The sequence below is a fragment of the Cygnus olor genome, chromosome Z (assembly GCF_009769625.2).
Source record: "Cygnus olor isolate bCygOlo1 chromosome Z, bCygOlo1.pri.v2, whole genome shotgun sequence".
In the NCBI taxonomy this organism is placed as follows: domain Eukaryota; kingdom Metazoa; phylum Chordata; class Aves; order Anseriformes; family Anatidae; genus Cygnus; species Cygnus olor.
In genome coordinates, this window is record NC_049198.1 from 68,317,315 (window position 1) to 68,339,439 (window position 22,125).

The 22,125-nt window shown below is 42.0% G+C and overlaps 1 protein-coding gene across 3 annotated transcripts in view; it reads left to right on the forward strand.

Annotated features, from left to right (window-relative positions):
* Positions 1-22,125, forward strand: part of MOB3B (MOB kinase activator 3B) — an 86,932-nt gene that overhangs the window by 22,391 nt on the left and 42,416 nt on the right. For all 3 annotated transcript variants that reach the window (XM_040541527.1, XM_040541529.1, XM_040541528.1), the window contains exon 2: positions 13,254-13,857. In XM_040541527.1, the coding sequence (XP_040397461.1) occupies positions 13,440-13,857 (418 nt within the window). In that variant the 5' untranslated portion in view covers positions 13,254-13,439. The remainder of the gene's footprint in view (positions 1-13,253; positions 13,858-22,125) is intronic.

Below are 22,125 nucleotides of genomic sequence, written 5' to 3' on the forward strand. Positions count from 1 at the left end.
TCTCCATTGTGAAAAAATCTCCATAGTGGAAGAAAAAAAAAGGCACCATTTTCTGGATGTTGCAGGATGTGTGGGTCTGACGGGAAGTAAGAGGGAGAGGAAAAGGGGTGCAGAACCTGGGCATGGACACATTCAGCAGTGTAACAGATACTCTTGTTCATGTTGTGGTGTGAGGCAGGTCCCGTTAACTAGGCCATGGTCTAGATGAACAGATGAAAAGCATGTTTCTGATTCAAGTGCTTCCCACCTGGAAGACTTTACTAAAGTGAGGAGTGGGCTTGGGTAGGGTAGAAACCTCAGTTGCTAATCACCTTTTAAGATCAAGCAATGAATGATCTTTTTAGGAGGATGTTCTCTAGTAGATGTTCTTCAGTTAAATACAATTAACTTGAATGTACAACTTAAGTTTATGTATGGTTCTCCAAATTATCTGCAAAAATTTTATCTTGCAGCCTTCCTGGGATGTTGGCAGTGAGTATTTCTAAATTGGTTTTTCAGCTGCAGAATATCAGTGGACAAACAAGTGCCATGTATTCAGATTCCCAAATTGTATGGGAGCTGCTAAAAGAATGAAGATAGAAGACGCAGTGTCAGAGCATCTGTACAGTTCGTGAGTGCATGGCTTTTTACCATGTATTTTGGTGGCTTTCCTGCTCTAAACTCACAAAGCCCGTTTTCTCTCTTCCGAGGTCTTCTGAGTTGTTTAGTATAATTACTCTGCACCAACCTCTGACATCTTAAGGGTTATACAAGTGTGTGAGTCTTATGAAATCTTATTTTGAGAGAATGAGACTGTTCAGTTTTGCAGGTTGTGTCTGTATGTTTTCAATGATTTGTTAGAGGTGATGTGAATTCCTCTGCTGCTACGACCACTGTAACTGTCCATTGGTTTGGATGTGTGTTTGATAGTACAACCTCTCCTGTGATATAGGATCCCCAGCATCTACCATCCCTTAGGGAAAAGTGCCAGGACTTAAATACCTTGTAGCAGTTCTCTCTGAACTCTCCTGTCTGGCAGAGAGCTCTGCTTTATGAGATTTGAGGTCATGGCATGAGGTATGACAGAAAACTAAAGTTTTGTGGGTTTATTATGAAACTGACCACAGAACGTCCCTACTAAAATTTTGGAGTTATATCAGCAAATAAATATCTGTAATGGTGTTGCTGTGACTGGGTCGCAAGACAGATGGAGACCTTGCTTCTGAATCACCGTATGTACTACATGCAAGCCTACAAGTAGAAATGGGAAGCTATGATGTTTTCTTTTTTCTTGGTCAGATTTTGTGTGGGAGGTACTGAAATTATGGTGTGCGAAACACGCTGCATAAACTAGTTCTGTAGGAGGAAGCTCAGCCACCTTGACAACTCCCACTTTAAAACTGTGCCAGCTTTACGGACAATTTTTAATTAAATCAGCAGTCAGTTCCTAGTTAGAGGTGAATTGAGCTCTGACAGGCAGAGAAAGACTGTAGCTCAGACTGGAGTCCTTCAAATGTTGCCCTTTGGTGACCGTCAGCTGTGCTTTCGCTGTTAGCTGTCTGCTGCGGCCACACAGACCCCAACGAGTAATCAATTATTCTGCTTCAGAGTAAACTGCTTGTTATCACGGTCGGGAAAAGACCCATCTTAACCATCCCTCGCTGATCATTTTTACATGTTGTGTAAGTAATGATTTTTGTTGCCTTCTTTCTGTAGCGTTGGGTATTTACTGGCAACAGCTGTGGGCACCTTGGTTCGAGAAGCCAGATGCTTATTTTGCAGGGAAGTTTTTCTCTTTTTGTACCTGTTGAGAGACTGGTCCTGTGGGTCTCACAGTAAAGTTGTTTGTACGTGGCTGGAAGCAGCGTACTACAGCGTACAAAACTGTTTAGGGAAACATGAAAACCAGTCTGAGAGCTAGTGCCGGATGATGGTTGATCTGACCACAAAACCAGACTGTAAAGAATAATTAAATGCTGTGCTTCTGCATATAAACTGCTTACCATGGGGGCTAATTAAGAAACCACTGAAACTCTCCTTCCAGATCAGCTGGTGAGTGTAAGTTTTGTTTGCCGTGTTAAGTGGCTTCTGGAGCACAGTACGGATTAAGCGGTATGTAGTGGCAGAGAAAAGGCTTTGAAATCTTCAGTAGTTTAGTTTGCTGGAGAGATAAAGCCGCACCATAAACTAGAAGCTTCTTGGGAGTGTAGGGGGAAGAGGGCTGTTCCTTAGCTGTCTGCTACAACTTAATGCTAGCGCGTGGCTCCTCTGGTGTTAGTGCTTTATCTTCTTGTCTGGTGATTCTTGCAGAGGTATGCAGTTAGTATGGTCCTGGCTACTTAGGCTCTGCTAAACTGCACTGAAGGACTTTTTCAGCTCACATTTTCTCTGTTGCAATGAACAATCCTTGTTACAGCAACAGCTGTATCATCTTGAATTGGAGAGGAGTCAGGCTGTCCTCAGAGGAGGTAGTTATTATATTCAGTTTTCTTTCCAATAGTAAGTGTTCGATAGATCATGTCTCTGACTTCATTTACTCACTCACATTACCTCTCTGGTCTCCCAGATGGCAAAGAAAGCACTGTTTTTGTTTGTTTTTAAACAAGTGAATCCTGCAAATTACAGGCTGCTGATTTAGAGCACTGGAGTGTGGATGACTACCTCATCCCAGGTATTCTGTTTCTAGTCTGGTTTATGGGGACGCGTATATTTAGCCGATTCTGTGTTTTTCCCTCAGTGCATAATGGTAGGTCATTTTGACCAAATGATAAGGTCGAACATGGTAAAATTGCAGGGTGGTGATCAGAACAGTCCTCTGCAGAAAAAATTTCTTCAGCCTTCAAGTCAGTTTAGTCCTGCAAGTTAAGACCAAGAAACAAATGAACACTGTGGATGATGCATTTTTCTGAATTTCGAAAGCACGGATCACACAACCAGACATCTGTGACCCTACTTCTGACTGCAAAGGCCATGCCTCGTGGTTACATGCTTTTGTAGCGCAGTAGGACTTGCCATGTTGCAAAGTAGCGGACCACCAGACCTTTGGCTTACAAAATCGTCTCTCTTAGATCTGTGAAATCTTTTGTATTCTTCAAAAGACACAAGTAGGAATACCTTGACGCTAAGTCTCTTTGGTCTGAGTTTGAAAATGTCCATAATTAACTGTAGTTGCTGCCACTCTCACTACCCCACTATACATTGGGTACTTTGATCCAAACCATGGGAAACAAAGATTTCTGATCTTTCTTACTTAGCTCTTCTGATAGTTATGCAGAGCTGTGCATTAAAGTCAGTGGATTGATCCCTACAGCTGCTGAATGTGCACTTCAGGACAAGATTTTAGACTTATGGCATAAATAATTTAAATATTTACAATTAAGGTATCATTTTTATATTTCTCTGTTTGTGAAGAACTGTGTATTTTGCCTGGGCTCACGCTGGTTTATAAAGACAAATAAATCCCCCTTGCCCGTGGTTAACAGTGAAGCTACTTTTGCTGTCTTCTTACTGCAGTTCTTAGTGCCCATAGCAGCCCCACTCAGTTTTGGGTTCATGGAGGTCCAGCTGAGGGGCTGCATGGGGTCAGGCTTCACCTCAGTCACTAACTCCCACATGATTTTAGGCAAGTTTTGTCTCAGCATCATGGAGTTAAGGGTAATTGTTTTTAATGCAAGATCGCTATGCTGTCTTGAGAGTTATCAGTGTCTTTAATAAAGTGTGCAGCACGCTGGCTGATGCTGCTGGCAGATGTGTGCTGTGGAAGACATCTCTGAAATCCTGAGCTGCTCCGGACTGCTGCTGAAGCTTTCTGTCAGCAACCTGCCTCTCCCCTGTCCACCTTGAGCCAGTCAACTTGAACTTCGCTGGAAGAAGCCAGGCTAAGGCTAAAGAGTCTGAATGGATGTCAAACAGATGTTGCATCTGTTTTTCAGCATATAAGGTTACGGGAAGCCCTGTTTTGTCAGCAGAGCCTTCGTTATTTGTGTTGGCCGGTGTAGTGTACATAACATGACTTTGCATTTGTATCTCTGTTTCTCTGCATGAAAATGAGTGGTTTCAATTGAAATGACACTGTGAGATGGAATGTATGATTTAGACTTTTTTTCTTGAACACATATGTGGTTTCCTGAAACTAAGTCTTGGACCAAAAATAATGAGCTTGGCCAGTGGAGGCAGAGTAGGGAGCTTGAAGTCCCAGGGGATAAACTACTGACTTCTAGCAGATAAGCTGCTGTCTCGCCGCGTACTGAAGGACCTCTGCTTAACCTGTACACAAAGGAGAAGAGTGAGGCCATGAGTTCAGATCTCAGACCGCTGGAACGTTTTTGTATGTGCATGTTTTGCTGTTCCCTATCACTCGCGTGACCTGACATGGGCATTTTTTCAGCAGACTTCAGTGGATTCACATGAAAGCTCAGGTTTTAGGCTTTTGTGTTTGGGAATTGCGTGGATGGCCCTGGAGAGTAGGGGTGAGCAGGAAGTCGTATTTTAACTCTGTATACTTGGTTGTGCCAGTGCTTTTAAAAGCCAGAATGTAGATTAAGGAGCAAGTTAAGCTGAACAGGACAAAGAGATGTATGAAGTTAAACCGTGGTTTAATGAGTTCTTATTCTCCTCTCAAGGGAGACTATTCAGAGAGTAAATGTAAAATTTTACCTCTATTAAGTCGGTGTCAGAGCTCCTACTGACTGCAGCATAGTTGAAACTGGTTGGAGTCAGAAATGAAGCAAACTGGAGGAGACAGATGTGTATTATCACAGAGAATCACCAAATAGTTCAATTTGTATCTCTTCTCTCAAAGCTGTTATATTTTTCTTACACCTTTCACCAGTCCTGTCAATATTTCTAAAGGAATGAAAGATTGTAACTGTTCTCTGTCACAGCAAATTCTTCAATAACATGCTACAAACGTGTAAGAACCGTACCCTGTTGTGGTAAGGACTCCCATCTACAGAAACCGAAAGATTTTGGCATAAGCAGGGTTAGTGAGCTGGTTCTGTTGCTGCTCCTACCACAGTAAGTCAGCCCAACCACGCAATCCACTGGTATGGTGTTTGCAAGAGCAGTGGTTATAGGACCAGCTGGTCAAACCACGCACTTGAATTTGTAAAGGCTTTATTTTGTTAGTGGTGGAAGGAGGTAGCAGGTCACAAGCACTTGATCACTGAAAGCAGAGGCTGTTTGTGTACTTATAGAGCATGTGGTTTCGTGGCAGTGCTTGTAAGCATGCTAGCCGCAGCTCAGACCAGTTGAAGCCTGCGAACCAAGAAGAGAACTGGAAGAACCTGGCTGCGTAGCCAAAAAACAGCATTCAAAGGGACTGTCAGAACTTAATTCTTCCCTGCGTGATCTGTCAGCCTGTCAAAATTCAACCTCAATAGTTGCGTGAGCTAAAGGGAGTTGCCTACCTGCTTTAAGGCTGGGGAGGTCTGAGATGGCAATGGTAAATGCTGTGATTCACGGAAGTGGCTGTGGCTAAAAAGGAACTCCTCTTCTCCCACTTGTCCCAGCCTCTGCCCTCCACAGACCTTGCTTCATGCTGTCCTCTTCCTTGTGCTATGTAGCCAAGCAGGGGATCAAATAAATTGACTGGGATGAAAAATCAGTGGTCTCTTCAATTACTGTGGTTTAGTTCTCAGTCTCATGTAGCTCCTGCAAGGGAATGTAAGCACCTGGACCAGATATCATAGAAGGCATGGTAAGAAGGAGGAACGTGAAAGAGAGAGTTGAGGCAGGACAGAACTTTTCAGAAAGAAATTACGGTAACACCCATGCATGAATATCAGTCTGTAGAAGCTCAAGACCTTGAGTTCCTGAATTACAGAAACAGGGTAGTCTTCAGTGTAATCTAAACCATGAATATTTTGCAGTTTCTGTATTGTAATTATGGGAGAGTGAACTTTTTCAGTTCACCTTAAATTGTACCTCTCTAGAACTTCAGATGGGATGTAATTCCTTTTATACTTGTAAAAGACTGATACTGGTTGAGAAGTGAGTGCCCTGTTAAAACAGAAACATTTATCCTCGTAGTGAAAAGCATACTTCATTTGTATAGTGAAGTTTACACCTAAGATATATGTCCGCTCACCCCTGTGTAAGCCATTGCTACTCAGCCACAACAGAGGGACTGACCCTGTTCTGTATCGTTTTTAAATTTAATCCCTGTGAAAATCTCTATAGTTTCTCAGAAGAATAAAGCATGATTCTGTTCCCTTTATCAAATGTCGCCGCAATACTAGTTTAGGTTAGATTTTCAGGCAGAAGCTGATCCAATGAAATTCCTGTTTGTCAAATGTTACAGGAGTATGTTCATTTTTGAAGGACACAGCTTTTATAGACAGGTATCCATTGTATTCTGCTCTCCCTTTCCAATATTATAGCTTAGAAATGAGGTAGAGGAGGGACAGAAAAGAAGTTCCTGCTCTACACAAGATAAGAATCAAGTCAAAACTCATTTATATTTATTTCATTGAACCTGGACACCTCAATTATTAAAATACTCTTTATATTGTTTTCTCTGATCTTTTACAGTTGTGTTTTTAGTAGTCCCAGGAAAGTACTTGCTCCTTTTGTCTCCCCATGCACAACGGCTAGCTATTGCATGTCAAATGGATGTTGCTATATAATGGGAAATGTTTCTGACTTTAGGAAGACTTTTCATAGAAGGTTTTTCACAGAGTGGTTTGGGCTGGAAGAGACCTTAAAGATCATTTTGTTCCAACCCTCTGCCATGGGCAGGGAGACCTCCCACCAGACCAGGTTGCTCAAAGCCCCATCCAGCCTGGTCTTGAACACCTCCAGGGATGGGGCACCCACAGCTTCTCTGGGCAACCTGTGCCAGTGCCTCACCGCCCTCACAGTAAAGAATTTCTTCCTTACATCTAATCTAAATCTCCCCTCTTTCAGTACAAAGCCATCACTCCTTGTCTTATCACTACTTGCCCTTGTAAAAAGTCTCTCCCCATCTTTCCTGTAGGCCCCCTTTAGGTACTGGAAGGCTGCAATGAGGTCTCCCTGGAGCCTTCTCTTCTCTAGATTAAAAAACCCCAACTCCCTCAGCCTGTCTTCATAGCAGAGGTGTTCCAGCCCTTTGATTTCTTTGACTTTACAGTCAACATTTTCCACCTGAGAACCCTGAAGCCTCAGTGTTGTTCTTACAGTTATCATATAAGGATTAATGTAAGGTAGTCCTGGTACCTTTAGAGAGAAGTGAAGAAACCACAGTAATCCTTTTGTGAGAAGGACTTTAAGCCAAACTGCGACTTCATCTAAAGTTGCTGGAACTTCTGTTATCATAAGCAAATTCTTGTCCTCAAGCATCAGTTAACTTCCTTTCACTGGATGCTACCATTTTCTGTTCTTATTTTGCGTATTAATTAAAATGCTCTATGTCTCCAGGTAAATAACACAAAATATGGACAAAAGCTGCAGCAGGACATTTTTTTCTTTAATAATGTTGGTTCTTCATGAAAGCTTTTGCTGTAGAAACCATGGAGAAACCATGCAAGTCAGCACCTGGGAAACAAAGTCATTGTTTATGCTTTTCTGTGTACTTCTGAGACTTGCAATACCTGGGAGCGCACTCTTTATGGAGTTTGCAAGACTCTTGAGAATAGGATAACATGTAGAAAAAAGATATAATAACCTTCAAAATCTGGTTCCCATGTATGTGCTATTTAAGAACCATTTTCTCAGTAACCTAAATTTGCCTTGATCCTTTTTCCTTTCTCTTTTGACTCTGCCAAAACCATAATGCAAATCTATGTTACAGGTTGGTAAGGTGTTTTGTGTGTGTGTGTTTCTTTTTGTTCATGAGGAAACTCTTTGCATTTCATGAAGTTTTCATCATGAAGTTGCACAGCATGATTGCGCAACATTTTTTTCTTGTGATTACAGATAAAACTTATCTGAATTGCACAAATGTAAGTATGTAAATAAGATACAAGGGATATTATTGTTTCTACTCACTTGGATGGTTTTTGATGTGTAAATAGGAAAGGTGTTTTCAGACTTCAAGACAGGCCTTTGCTCACTCAATTCTTCATACTTAAGTGTGTTAGAGAACCTGTTCATTATATGTTATAATACTGGCTCTCAAACAGGAGCCTGGATGTAGAGAAAGTGCACATTCAAAAAGGAGCATTGGTATGTATATGCACCTCCATTTAAAATATTTGTTGCCCGTGATGTCTAATGTAGCTGTAGTAAAATGCATAGTGAAATATGAAGTCAAACATAAGAAGTCTACAAAAGGTTGGTGCTCAATGGGATTTTGATTTAATATGTGCTTTTCTACAGGCTTCAGCTGTCTTTGAACCAGACAGTGCAACTGCTCAGAATGAAGGCTTACATTTTGGAAAGAAAAAATGTAAAAATGAGTGGATGAAAAGTTGATTTTCAGACTGTCTTGCTGGATAGACAGCTTACTGTGTCATTGTTGCTGGAGAGATCATATCTTTTCACTTCCTTGATGAATAAAATGTGAATTGTACCAGCTACATTCGCAGCAGCCCTCTAAGACTTGTGTAGTGCTCACTAGAGTGCTGTGATGAACAGCGTGTGTTTGTAAACCAGTGTGTCACTTAATGTTATTATTACCTATGATTTAATAGAAAGTATATGAAGAAATGATGTAGTAGGTTTTTAACTCATTAGTGACTCAGACAGGATGGTGATCAAGCTTTACTTTTTTTCTGTGTGTGTGGTATTTGTGTGGGTAGGACTGGTTTATTATTTCCGTGTGCTGACTTAGTATAACTGCTGTTTATGCTGAATTGCTGTGAGCTTGGCCTAAATTTCCCTATGTGCGTATTTCTACACAAATCTGGGGACGACATTGATTACTGTGGTGCTAATGTCACACATGAAGATTTTGTGGGTCTAATTCTTCGTTCTGAGACCATCTCCAAATCTGGGGCAACCATTCTCAGTCATGACTTTGCCAGCAAAGGAATCCACCAAACTACATCATTCATGCCATGGAATAGTCACTCAAGAAAAGCTGCAGGTGACTATCACACCTCTTCAGAAATGCACTACTCCAAGAGGAAAGAGGAGAAGCTGAAGTGTTAGAAGGAGTTATCTACTTGCAATGCCCATACCAGGACAGCCACAAATGAAGGGTATAGTTCAAAAGTGCATCCAGAACATGGTCTCTATGTGTATAGTTAGAATCCGTCATAAAGGATCGGAAGCCATTTTCTTCGGCCTTTGACACTAGTATAGATCAGAAGTTCTGCGGTCATTACTGGGCTATGAGAGGAGAGTTGAACACAAAACAGTGCCAAATGCATTAGGAATAGTCACAATTTTATGTGGAAGGAGGGTGCTACTCTACCATAGACTTCAAGGAGCATTTAGTCATGAAGTATCCCTTTCAAGACCAGATAATGAAACTGGGAGCATTTCTCATTCTCTGCAGATTAAAATTGTCATGGAAGTGAAAATGATGACAGGCAAGCCAAGTTACATTCTTGGTACTTTAAAAATCATTAAATTTTGCTCATTGCTTGTTGTTAAGGTTATCTGATGAGTTTCCTTTGATAATGCTGTATGATTTTGAAGCAATAGCTTTGCTTTATAAGTCTAACACTACAAAGTTTTAATTGACAGTATGTGATCCATGATGGAATGACAAACCTCTCATCACGTGTTGTTGATTCAAACGCAGTGCTGCAAGGTGTTGGAAGTCTAATGGTGCATGAGTTTCTGCAATGGTTTAGTGATTCAGTCCAAAGCAGAGGAGTGGCCACCCTGTTATTAAGTACCAGCACTTTATTGCCTAAGCAGTAACGATACTTTTAGAGCCTTGACTGTGGCTAGAGCTTTCCTATTAGTTTAAGTCTTTGAAGAGTCTAAACCTAAAGTGCCTGCGTGAATCTCAACTGAAAATCAGGTACTCTGCTGAGCCACAAGCTGATGCTTAGACTGTTCTTTTGTCCCTTGTAAGTAAAATGAAAGCGTCTTTCTTCCAGTAAAGTATTGGCAATGCTGTTTGTAACTGTTTAGAAATGCCTGACTGAGCTGGTTGCTTTAGTGGGGGCAGTAAGGGCATTGTATAACCTGCAAGATCGAGGTCTGTTTAAGCAGTAGGGGGGTGTCTCAAAATTCTTCTTTATTTCTTCATTCATTTCTGCTAGCTTTTGAGTGAAGAACAGGGTTAAATAGACAGCAAATACCCTCAGGAAGCAATATGTACAAAATAATTTCAGAGGGCTGATTCACTGTAGTATTTCTGTCAAATTCAGACCATACACTTTTCTGTCTTGTATGTGAAAGTATTTGAGAAAGCAAGTAACCTGTCCCTAGTTTTGCACAGCCTTCTGTGACGTTTTAAGAGACAGAGGAAAAAATCAAGTTTTGGTACATAGAAGAGTCAAGATAATGAGTTGTTTGGTGAATGTTTTGGTTGCTTCATCTCTTAATTGGTTCGTCTGTTAATTGTTTTTCTGCAAACTTACTGAATGCATGCTGAGAGAACATATTTAATATGATAGCGTTTGTATATTCAGTAGAAAATAGCTTATAAAATATGGTGCCTTCTGTTTTTCTTGGAAAAGGTTTAACAGCAGTGAGTACTGTGCTTCAAAATATATCTTTTGAAGATGAGTTTTATTTGGTGCTCAGCTTGCTGTTTTAAATAAAAACTCCTGTCACGTTATGGTGAATGGTGAATGTTTACAGGTGAGGAAGGGAATCCGAGTGGCCACATTGGAGTGCCAGACTAGAAAAATTAGTTACCTGAGCTGTAAAGCTCCACTGCTAGCAACCTTGTTATTGCAGACTGGGACTTTGGCTCGATGCCATCTCAAAGTGTGCCACTCACCAGCTTGGTCTGAGCAGCAGTACTCGCCAGTCCTTTGAAAGGGCATTAAACAGCCGCAGAGCTTCTAAGCGTCTGAGAGATGGAAGTTTCGGGTCTTAGCAACAAACAACAAACTGTAGGGCAAAAGTTGTCTCTTTAAAGTGCCCTCATTTCCTGCCAATGACACAACTAAATTGTTACACGGCTAGCTTTATTTCAAGTCTTTCCCTGACCTTCATCAGGTTTCAGCACCTCTGCACTGTGCTTGAACACTATGTCAGGGGCCATGTCAGATCTGACAGTGGTCTGCATGGAGTTCATCCCTGAACGTCTAACATTTTGCTGGCGCAGAAATGTCTGTTTATGAATTCATGATTGGAGTATCTCTGCATGGTAGTGTAAAGATGTGCTATCAGCAAAAGGAGAAGCAAACACATCTCTGGATTTATTTAGCTGCGTCTTGCTGGTAAATTGAGTGGATGCTAATCTTCCAGCCATTTGGGAGAGTATTTTTCATGGTGCTTTTGTTCTACTGCATGGAGATGGGGTCTAGCACATTAGATTTCTCTTTGCCTAGGTATGTGCAACTTTCTTGTGGTGCTTAAGAAAAAATAAGTACCTTTTTTCTAGTCCTTTCTGCCCCTCAGCAAAGCTTTGGGCAACTGTCTTCGGAATAATGCAGTGCTTTCAACACAAAACCTAGCAGAATTTTCATGGATGTGATTTCTTTTAGGGAAAACAGTGGAGCACGCATAATCCCTTGGAGAGCATTCATTATGCACTGATAGTGTATGTTTTTTGTAGAACTGTGCAAATGTAAAACATTGTGTTATTTCACTTAAATAATGCACAGCATGAAATGTTTGCTCTGAGTCTTTAATTGTAAATCCTTTGATACTAAAACAAAATTCTTGTTGAGCTAGCCCCTATCTATCCTATCACCTACTAATTGCCTGCATTTACTGATGCTAATACTCTTTTACACATCTGAATATGTAATAAGAAACAAGGCTCTAAAGCAGTAATTTACTTTTTTCAGTCAGGCTGGCTGTTAAAACTACTTTTGCTAAAATCATTCTGTTGCAAGTCAGAGTAGGTAAATAGAGTATTCTGAGTTGGAAGGGACCCACAAGGACCACGGAGTCCAACTCCTGGCTCCACACAGGACCACCCAAAAACCAGACCCTATGTCTGACAGCGCTGTCCAAATGCTCTTGCACTCCGGCAGCTCAGTGCCTTGGCCCCTGCCCTGGGGAGCCTGTCTCAGTGCCCGACCACCCTCTGGGTGCAGAACCTTTCCCTAATGCCCAGCCTGACCCTTCCCTGTCCCAGCTCCATGCCGTTCCCTCGGGTCCTGTCGCTGTCCCCAGAGAGCAGAGCTCAGCGCCTGCCCCTTCGCTCCCCTCGTGAGGGAGCTGCAGGCCGCCATGAGGCCTCCCCTCGGCCTGCTCTGCTCTGGGCTGAACAAACCCAGGGACCTCAGCTGCTCCTCATACATCTTGACCTCTAGACCCTTAACCATCTTCATAGCCCTTCTTTGGTTGCTCTCTAACACTTTTATGTCCTTCCTATATTGTGTTGCCCAAAACCACACACAGTGCTTGAGGTGACGCCGCACCAGCGCAGAGCAGGACAATCGCTTCCATTGACCAGCTGGCAGTGCTGTGCATCGAGTCATAGATCCACTATGCCAAGTACTCCCCTGTGGAGAAGATGGATAGAGCTATAAAGAAAGTGACAGCTTCACCATTGCTTTTTAATCATTTTACGCAGTTCAGTGGAAAATTAACACCGCTGCTGAATTCCTGAGGGTGGGTCAAGAATGATAACAACCTCTGTACAGGTCTGTGGAATTCAGTAATTATTTCTGTGCTGTACTGTAGGTAGGCTCCACTCTAACTAGATTCTGTGAGGTCTGCAGAACAAATAGCCCATTAATTAAAAATGCAGAACAAATATGGAGAAATCTTGCTCATGGATTTTTTTTTTCCTATGGAGAAGAGGACTGAATCTATGGTGAATGCTGACAGATACCATCTGTCACTTTAGGAACAGTTGGATAAGACTTCAATAGTCACGTGGTATTTTGTCTGCTAATTTTATACATATATTAGGTATGGTGTTCAATCACTGTAAAATACAGCAAAATGGAAGGGTTGGTTTAAAAATGGTACAAAGATGGTAAGATTGTACAAGATATATTTAATTCCCATCTTTATGATAACTTAAGAGCATTTGTGTGTGTAGATATTTTAAAAAGACAGAGGTGTTAATTCCTTAATACTTTAAATAAAATGAAGCTTTTCATTTAACTCAGGTTAGGGACTGGCCAGTTTTTAAGGCTGGCTTGTTTTGGATTCTAAATTTGCTTTTCAGCTCATAATTACTAGAAGTTGATGGTAAAACAGTAACAAACTGATGGGTCTAGACTTGAGCTTACCACTAACATATATTGTTTCCATATCCTTAGGGACATGAAGCCTTTCGGGAAGGCTTTCAAGTGGAAGAGCTAGTAGACTGCTTTGAAGTTGGTACAAACTTCTGTGACGAAAAGAACCTGGAAGACCTGTGACAGGGAGCAACTGTTTTCAGACTCTTGCATTAAATCTCAACAGTGCTTTTCTGCCATCTGCTGCAGAGCAGGAGATTACAAGACATGTCCATAGCACTCAAACAAGTCTTTAATAAGGATAAGACTTTCCGTCCAAAACGCAAGTTTGAACCTGGAACCCAGAGGTTTGAGCTTCATAAACGAGCACAAGCCTCTCTGAACTCAGGTGTGGACTTGAAAGCAGCTGTGCAGTTGCCCAGCGGAGAAGACCAAAATGACTGGGTAGCTGTCCACGTTGTTGACTTCTTCAACAGGATCAACCTCATTTATGGAACTATCTGTGAGTTCTGCACAGAGAGGACCTGCCCCGTGATGTCTGGAGGGCCTAAGTATGAGTACCGGTGGCAGGACGACATGAAGTACAAGAAGCCTACAGCATTGCCAGCACCCCAGTACATGAATCTTCTCATGGACTGGATTGAGGTGCAAATTAACAATGAGGATATATTTCCTACAAGTGTAGGTAAGTGCAAGGAAGAACCGTAAGCTGCGTTTCATTCTGTGTGCTTAGCATGTTCCCTTGCTGACCTCACTTCTAGGGACTGTGGAAACCAAGCCTTTAAAAGAGCAAGTATGAGTGGGAGGGTTTTGCAGGAATAGTCTGAAATGTATGAAGTGTTAATTGTGGCTGCTGAATATGGGGAGCAGGGGGGTTTGTAGCCTAAAAGGTTTTCACTTGAGCCAGTTGTCCCTGGTAAGCTTCTGCTTCTCAGGTCAATTGTTAAAGGTGGTCTACATTTCATTATTATCTTACTGAAAGCTAATCAAGTTTGAATTGCTTTGTGCTTTGTCTGTCCACTTAAGCAGATGCAGGATGGATGGAAAGCAAAGCCTGATTAGAGTGGTATCTTCCCTTGGAAGCGTGTACAGCGCTGTTCAATACAAGGCAGTGGAGAGTCAGGAATAGAGAGAACTCTGCTCTCCCACCCTCTTGTGACTTCACACCCAAAAAAGATGATCTAGGAAGTGAGTTATTCTCCAAATTACTGTTTCTAAGAAGAGTAATTTTCTGTAAACCACAGCAAAGCCTACTAACTATATAAGCAGACAGCCTGGAGAAGGGAGCTGTTAAGATCAGCACAGTTTTCCTTTTAATACTATAGTTAGTTTTTCTGAAGAGTAGGCAAGTAGGTGAAAGTCTCTTTGATTGAATAGTTCGCTCTGGAGGAGGAGGACTTTGCAGAAGAGTGCATTGTGTAGTGTAGAGATCCTAAATCTTTACTGGTGCTGCAGGTAATGAGAAAGGATGCTGTACCTTAGCAATGTCAGTGTAATTATGTAAACTTTAGCAGTTTTATTTTATGAGCCCCGATATACTTCTTGCAAGTGCAAAAACTGGGAGCTATTTGTCAGAATTGTGAGATGATATGTAAATACCTAGATTAGTAACAAACAAGAATGCTTATATGTTAAAATTAGTTCAGCAGAATATTTTGCAGTTTATGTGGTTACAGTCTGTGGCTAATTGTTAGGAGATGATACATCAAGAGGTTGCATGTATTGGTAATCTTTCTTAACCTTTGAAATGCCTTATTCTTGGCCTTGACTGCTGCTTGCTTGGCCAGACTTGTGGTTTGCTTCCCATACCTTATCCCTTCTCTTTTCTAAACTAGCAGGTAGAAAGAAGGATGTAGCTATGCCTTATTAGCTATACTTTGCCAATTTAGCTAGAAGCAAGATTTCACAGGAAGCAGCACCATATTTTTTGTATAGTGAAAAATAAGTTTGATTTCTTAAAGCATTTGTTATTTTTGTGTCTTTGGTATGAACGAATTTTGGAATTGAAGGTTGGGCTGCAGGTTGGGGTGCAGTGAAAGATGTTTTTGCTTCCATTGGTGTTTTTGCATGCTTTTGTCATACCAAGTTTTGGTCGTGGAGTATTCCATGGTCATGCTATGCTATTGCAGTTTGTATATGCAGAAAATATCTGCGGCTTGAACATGGGCATGGTAAGCAAGTAACACACAGGCATACAGAAACAACAAAAAAAAATACAGCACGCAAGCTTTCAGGTCTAGTGTCTTCGCCCTTATGTTTTCAGTAAGATACATCTGGAGGAACTTTTATCCTGAAGGCTTATCTCTTGCAACCGTAAGAAGGAATCAGTAAATATCCTCTACCATTTTTCTCTTCCCAGCAGCTACTGCTGTTGTGGATTGAATGAAACGTGATGAAACTGAGGAAGGGAGCAGAGTAGTGGTCTCTGCAGTGGGGCTGGACCCCGATACAAGCAGGAATGCTCGATGTCTGTTACAAGTCTTTGTCCCCGCTGAGCTGACCTCAGGGAAGAGGAAGAGACTGCTTGAGCCTACGTGGAGTGTTGGACAGTGCCATAGTTGTGTTAGAAGTGAAGGTGAATGGAAAGTCCCATGAAGATATTTTACATAAAACCTTTGAAGAAGTATTCCAACAGGCAGCATTTGCATCTGTATTCCACTTTCCACTCCTCCTGAGCTTTTATTGCAGATACTGTGGTGACCACCTGCCCATTCATTTCTCATTATCTTCTGGATTCACCCATTTGTGGTGTGAAACTGTTGGCATGATTGCTTGGGAGACCTTAGATCTTAGGAAAAAGAGATGCACACTGTGTTGAATCTGGAGTTCTGTGTACCTCTGCTCTCAGCAAGTCCCTAAGTAGGCACACAAAAAGTCAAAGGGATATTTGGGTCAGGATATCTCCAACAAAGACAATATTCAGGTAGCAGAAGTCATCAGGGACCCTGGGACCCATTCCAGGGTAAGCTGCTCTTCTTTCAAAGGAATCTTTCTAATTTCCTACCAGTAAAATGGAGATGGTACTACCAGCCTATACAAGTATCATGAGTAAAGCAGCAGAATGAAATGTAATAGCTCAGCACGTGTATTGTTACATGCTCTGCTTTTCACAATTGATCAGGGAGATAAGCTTTGTTATGGTGCTGGACACCATTTGTTCCTGCCTGTTCTGCAGCAGACTTGGCTTATATGCACCATAGGGTCGCTGTTACGTTTAGCATTAATGCAGACCTCTGCTTTCATTCAGAGAGATTAATGGCAGTGAAAATTAAGATTGTTCCTTCTTCAAAGTAGTTGGAATAGAGCTTGAAACGCGATATACTCAAATGTCAAAACAAAACAGGCGTAGGTATGCCATTACTAACAGTACATCAGTATTAAAACATAATATCTGGCTATAACTTAAGGAGATTGATTTATTGCATTGAATCCTTGCAGCATATGGTCTGCAGAGAATTCCTCTGGAAAAGGCATATGTCCAGTGGATGGGATTTCAGTTGGCCTTTCCATTACCAGATAAGTTTGGGATCTAGAGTGAGATTTATAGGAGCTGTCCACAGGAACTAGTACACATTTTTCTCAGCTTAATCCTATCAAAATTGCCGTCTTTTATTTGACATACCTCAGGCAAACTGCTTAAAGAGGGATGGGGGTAGCCCAGCTTGGTGTGCTTTTGCTTTGTTTCTTTCCTTTGTTTCTTGTTGTGTTTTTTTTTTTTTCTTTTAACCACATGCAGTCAAGTTATAAATAGTTATGAATACCATATTTAACACAAATGCCTCTCGGTGTTTACAACAGCACCATAACCTCTGGCCCGTGGCCGCTCACCAGCCTGCCTGCTTCCTGCGCTCTGGCTTCTCTCTGCTTTCTCCAGTCATGCTGGTGAAGGGCCTCTTCCTCCAGCCACTCTCCTGCCAATACTGAACTGGTGGCAGGAGAAAAGGGGGCTGGTATGGGAGCCGAGGAGCTGTTCAGAGTTGTGTGAATGTGACGAAAACAGGTGCTGAATATGAGGAGCACTTCTGCTTGAAGCAAAGTTTTAAGGACTGTCTTTGGGAAACAGACTCACAGCCTGTGGGGTATCTTACTGATGATGACCTTGTTCTTATTCCCATTATTCCCCATTTCCTTTGTCCATTTTTAAGTGGATTTAAAGCAGCTCTGGAAACGCGTTCTGTATGAAGCCAGCCACACACCCTGACCTGTGCTGCCCCTCATTGAACAGCAATGCAGGAGCAGGACAGAGATTTCATTCTGCTCAGGTCACTCTGGTGGAGCTCTCAGTGGTAGGCCCCAGCATGGATTTTTATAGCATGTTGGGGTTTTGTTTAGCTTTGGGATAAACTTTTGTCCTTCCATAATACTAATTGTTTTTCTAGGCACCTAGGAGTCTCACTATTTAAACACCTTTAAAGGGATTTATTTCCATGGGTCGCAAGGACAACTTCTGTAGTCCGTTGCCTCAAGCCGTGTTTTTCTACTTTATCTCTGTGCACTTTGGTAAGCAGGCTGAAGAAGTCATTTGGAGCAGCAAGTCCTTGAGGCAGCTGCAGCTTTTATTGAACTGTAATTGTCTGCCTTCACCATGTGGGCTTGGGCAGTGTCGGAGGAAGGAGCTAACAAATAAAGCAGTGCTCTTCTGTTGTGCTCCCTTCAGGCCCTGCTTCCTAAACACAACAAAGTCAGTTGCCTTTTTTCCTTCTCCCCTTTGCAGGCTTAAATTGGGAGTAATTCTGTCTTGTTTAGATTCTTGAGTGACTGGAATGTTTTTTTTCCTGTTTAAGAGTCTCTGGGGAAGATGCCCAGATACAGAGTCCGCGAGGGATTACTATCTTCATCTACTCTGATGTGACCTCCGGCATAACACAGGCTGGAGAATGTCACCACGTGACTTCTTCATCAGGTCCATAGCTTCAAGTACAAAGATGGTACAGAAGACAGAGAGTTCTGCTGAGATAAACAAGAACATGAACTTTTCTGACTTGACATAGTGAAAAACTTCACCCCATGAAGACACTCGGATGGTGGAGAGGGGGCCCCAGAGGTTGTGCTGTCTCCATCCTTGAGGGTTTTCAGGACCAAATTGGATAAAACCCTGAGCAACCTGCTTTGACCTCGTGGCTATATCGAGCAGGAAGCTGGGCTGCAAACCTCCCAGAGTCCCTGCCAGCGTGAATTGTCCTATGATTCTTAATTCTGATTTCAGCACTGACAGGATGCTTAAGGAACAGGAGCTAAATTGATTAGAAGCTGATTAAGCAGTTTAAAAAGGTGCAATTTGGCATTTAGTGGAAATACAAAATCACTTCTAAGCTAGGAGAGTTTGCATGGAGTAGGATTTCAAAGGTATTAAATTACTGTAATCAAATAGCCTGGTTATGGCTTCTCAAAATCGCAGTATGCTCTTAAAATGCCCAGGGTTTCAGCTGAAAACTTAATGTATCTCAGACAAAGCTTTGCCGGGGCTGAAGGGAGTGGGTCGGATTGCTGGCTGTTAGCTGGTCATTCAGTCTTCCGGTGGTGGATGGATATAGCTGTTGGCTACCAGCTGAAGGCAGTTGTGAACTCCACGCACTCCTTTCTGTCTTCTACACCTATTAGGTCAATGTTGGATTTGGCTAAAGAAGAATTCTGTTTTGCAAAGCTTTTCTTCTTTCCGCTGTTGCTGCCTGCCCTTGGTCCCTTCTTCAGCACATGTATGCACTTAGAAGAGCTTTGAGTAATCTTTTGTGCAAATGAAGTAAAGAGAGAGTTCAGCAAGACGTAGGTTATTGCATGCTGTGGCTTTTCTGTAGTCATGAAACAGTGTGAGTTCCATGCTTATATGTACATTAGGGTAAAGTTATAGCAGCAGCACAATTATCCTTTCAGAAAGTTTGGAGTCTTGAAGTATATGGGCCTGGAAAATAACACACGGATATTTTAAAATGAGTTGATATGCCAGAACCTCCTCCTTCTCTCCCCTTTTCTCCATTCCCATGGTTCAGGATCTAACAGATACTGTTCTGTAAACTAAACAGGAAGATGGATGTGCCATTTCAAGAGTACCATCAAAGAAGGTTGATAAGCATTGTGTTGTCTCCATCTGGGTGGTGAATCATGTCATTTACTAGATAGATAAGTATCTTGCCTTTTAAGCATTGCATTATTTTCTTGCTGACTGATTATACTTTGGAGCAATTTGATTCCCTGTTTTTGTCCGGAATCTAAAATGCCTTGATTGGTCTGGGCTTTCTGCTTATCCAAGAATAGGGACTGAATCTTAGGAGTACTCGACAGTCTTCAACCCCAATCACTGCTAATTACTTGGGGTAATAGTAAGGAGTGATGTAGATCATGCAGCAGTCTGCTGTGCAGTTTTAATCAAGTTTTGAACTTTTTTTTTTCATTCGGCTAAAATTGCCGAGGATTAAAGGCATAGGCGGTTTGGATTTTCCACTATTTGTCTGGTAGGGAAGTGCTTTATGTCAGAGAAAATACTGGGCATATTATACTGTTTTAAGTGATCAGTGGATTTCAAAGTGTTCCAGAGGTGTTCCTTCCAAGTGATTTTTCACTACCTCCTCCATTTTCCAGAAGTGGTTTTTGAATGGCTACCTCAACCTGAAACTTTGAAATTAGGCTCTTTGCCCCATCTCTTACATTACAATCACTAGTATTATGTTCTTCCCCACTCTATGCTACGGACCTAACTTAGCTGGCAGGGCATGCATTTAGCAGTCTGTTGCTAGTAACAGCTAATAGCACATTACTTTATCTTGGAGAAAGGCAGGATGGGGAAGTTTTCTGGGATGATACCAGATTCGTGCTACCCATCATCACTCAAAGCAGACTAGAAAATCGCTAGCTAGTCTTCACGCATGAGCTGAAGAAATGCAAATTTGTCTCACCACTTGAATGAATGTGGTAAATCCCAAACAAGCATGTTGCCTGGAACAGTGTAAAAATTCAGTGATGCAGCAGCAAATACCATTTTCAGAGTGCAGGTTCCTGACTGGTAAGTGAGTGTGCTCCCAAAGCTGTCTCATCTCCCTCATGTACCCTCTTGATCTAATGCTAGATGTGCCATTTCAGGAATGTTCTGGTTTACTTCTATCTAAAGCACATAAATTAACCCATTTTTCAGTCTAGTTCTGATAATAATAGAAGATAAGTGCAAGGGAAAGTAAGTGCAAATTCCACGGGAAGGATTTGGCACTGCTGGTATGAAGAAATCCTTCCTCACCTGGAATATGGGCATTAGAAGGCTGATGCCTCACATGCCAGGTTTTCTGTATTACAGCCATCCATAAGGGCTAAAAAGCATCTTTGTTAACATGCAGAAAAGCAGATCTCTTCTTCTATTATCCATGCTACAGAAACTGAAAAAGTAAAATAGAATGAAGACTTAAGTGGTAGCGTGAATGGTAGAGCGAAAGCTCCTGGGCAGAGGGATGTGTCAGCTGGCTCTGTAAAGACTAAAAGATTTCAGAATCTGTGCTCACTCTGATTTTACTGCTGGGGAGGCAAGAAACAAGACATACAGTGCACCAGCAGGTGTGGTGGCCCTGGTGGGACCTGGAGGCATCTGTCCTTTAGCTGCCAGACCACTCGCTTTTCAGGAATGGAGCTTTCCAGCACACTGTGATTGCACGTCACTTGAATTAGTCTCTTGGAGGATCTGCAGCTTCACCACCACAGCTTCTCCTCTCTCTGAACGTGTGACCCGATCTCTTCAGCAGCCTTTGCTGCGTGGCTGAAGTCTGCTGTGTGTCCTGTCAGGGATGCTGGGGTTGGGCTTGTGCTGAGCTCCTAGTGTGGGAAATTCAGTGTCTTTGAACATGCTTTGTCTTGGGAAGTGGGTTTTCTAGTTGTGAGATCCATCGGCATTCCACAGCCTCGTGTGCATTCCTCTCCCTGGTGAACAAGGAGAATAGCTCCTTATATGAAACCGTATAAAACAGACTTTGTCTGATATGCTGCAAAGCAGAGCACATGTGGGAGTGGCATTTACAGTTCATAATTGCTTTGCTGAATGATTTTCTGGAACCCAAACAAAATAAGGTTCACAAATACCACCTTTTTTAGTGTCTACTTTTTATCCATGTTTATTTTGCCAAATCTGAGTTGTTATTTAAGCTCAGAAAGATTGTAGAGAATTCACTTTACTCCCACAAAGTATTTTCATCCATAAGGTCAATCTTTTGAGCTCAACAGCAGTACTTCTGGGCATGTTTTAGGCAGACTCTGGCCAAGGAGGGAGATAAGCCAGTGTGGTCTTCAGCTCCCCCAGCCACATGATAAGAACGGTCAGAATCACGTGTGGTCAGAGGGGTCTGAAAATGATTTAGTCCTGTTTAAAGCACAATGGAGAATTAACTGTGGAACTGGTAGAGTGCTGTGGTAGGGTGGTTCTTGGGGCACTTCTGGAAAGCCTGAAGCGAGGGCATGACCAGCCAGAGATAGATCCACCGTCCAACACTGCCTTTAAGTTTGACCTTCCTCTTTCGAATAGAAGTTTGGCTTTCTTGTTTCAGTTACTGTCTGGTAGAGCAAAATTAGAAATCTTAACAGGAGGAAACTCATTAGTTTCTTTTAAATGAGGCCCTCCTGTCTTTTATAGATAACTTTTGGAGGAAAGTCAAGTATGTACTTAAAAAATTACGTGGTTAGAAATTCCTTGTGTTGATAAAAGCCATGTGTGAGCCTGTGTTCTTTAAAAAACAAAAACAAGAATGACACTGAGATAATTTGAAACATTTGTAAGCACCGTGTTTCATCCTCAGAATGCTTCAGAGAAAACCATCAGAGTTTGTTTATCAGTATTAAGTGTGGTTGTCACCTGTGTGCTTGCCATGGCAGACAAATGTAGTGATACTTTTCTGTGCCTAGTTATGCAGCAGTCCCCTGCACAGAGGAGAATACGTGCTCGGCTAAACGAAAGTCAGTAAGGAGTTACAGGAAGAAGAACTTC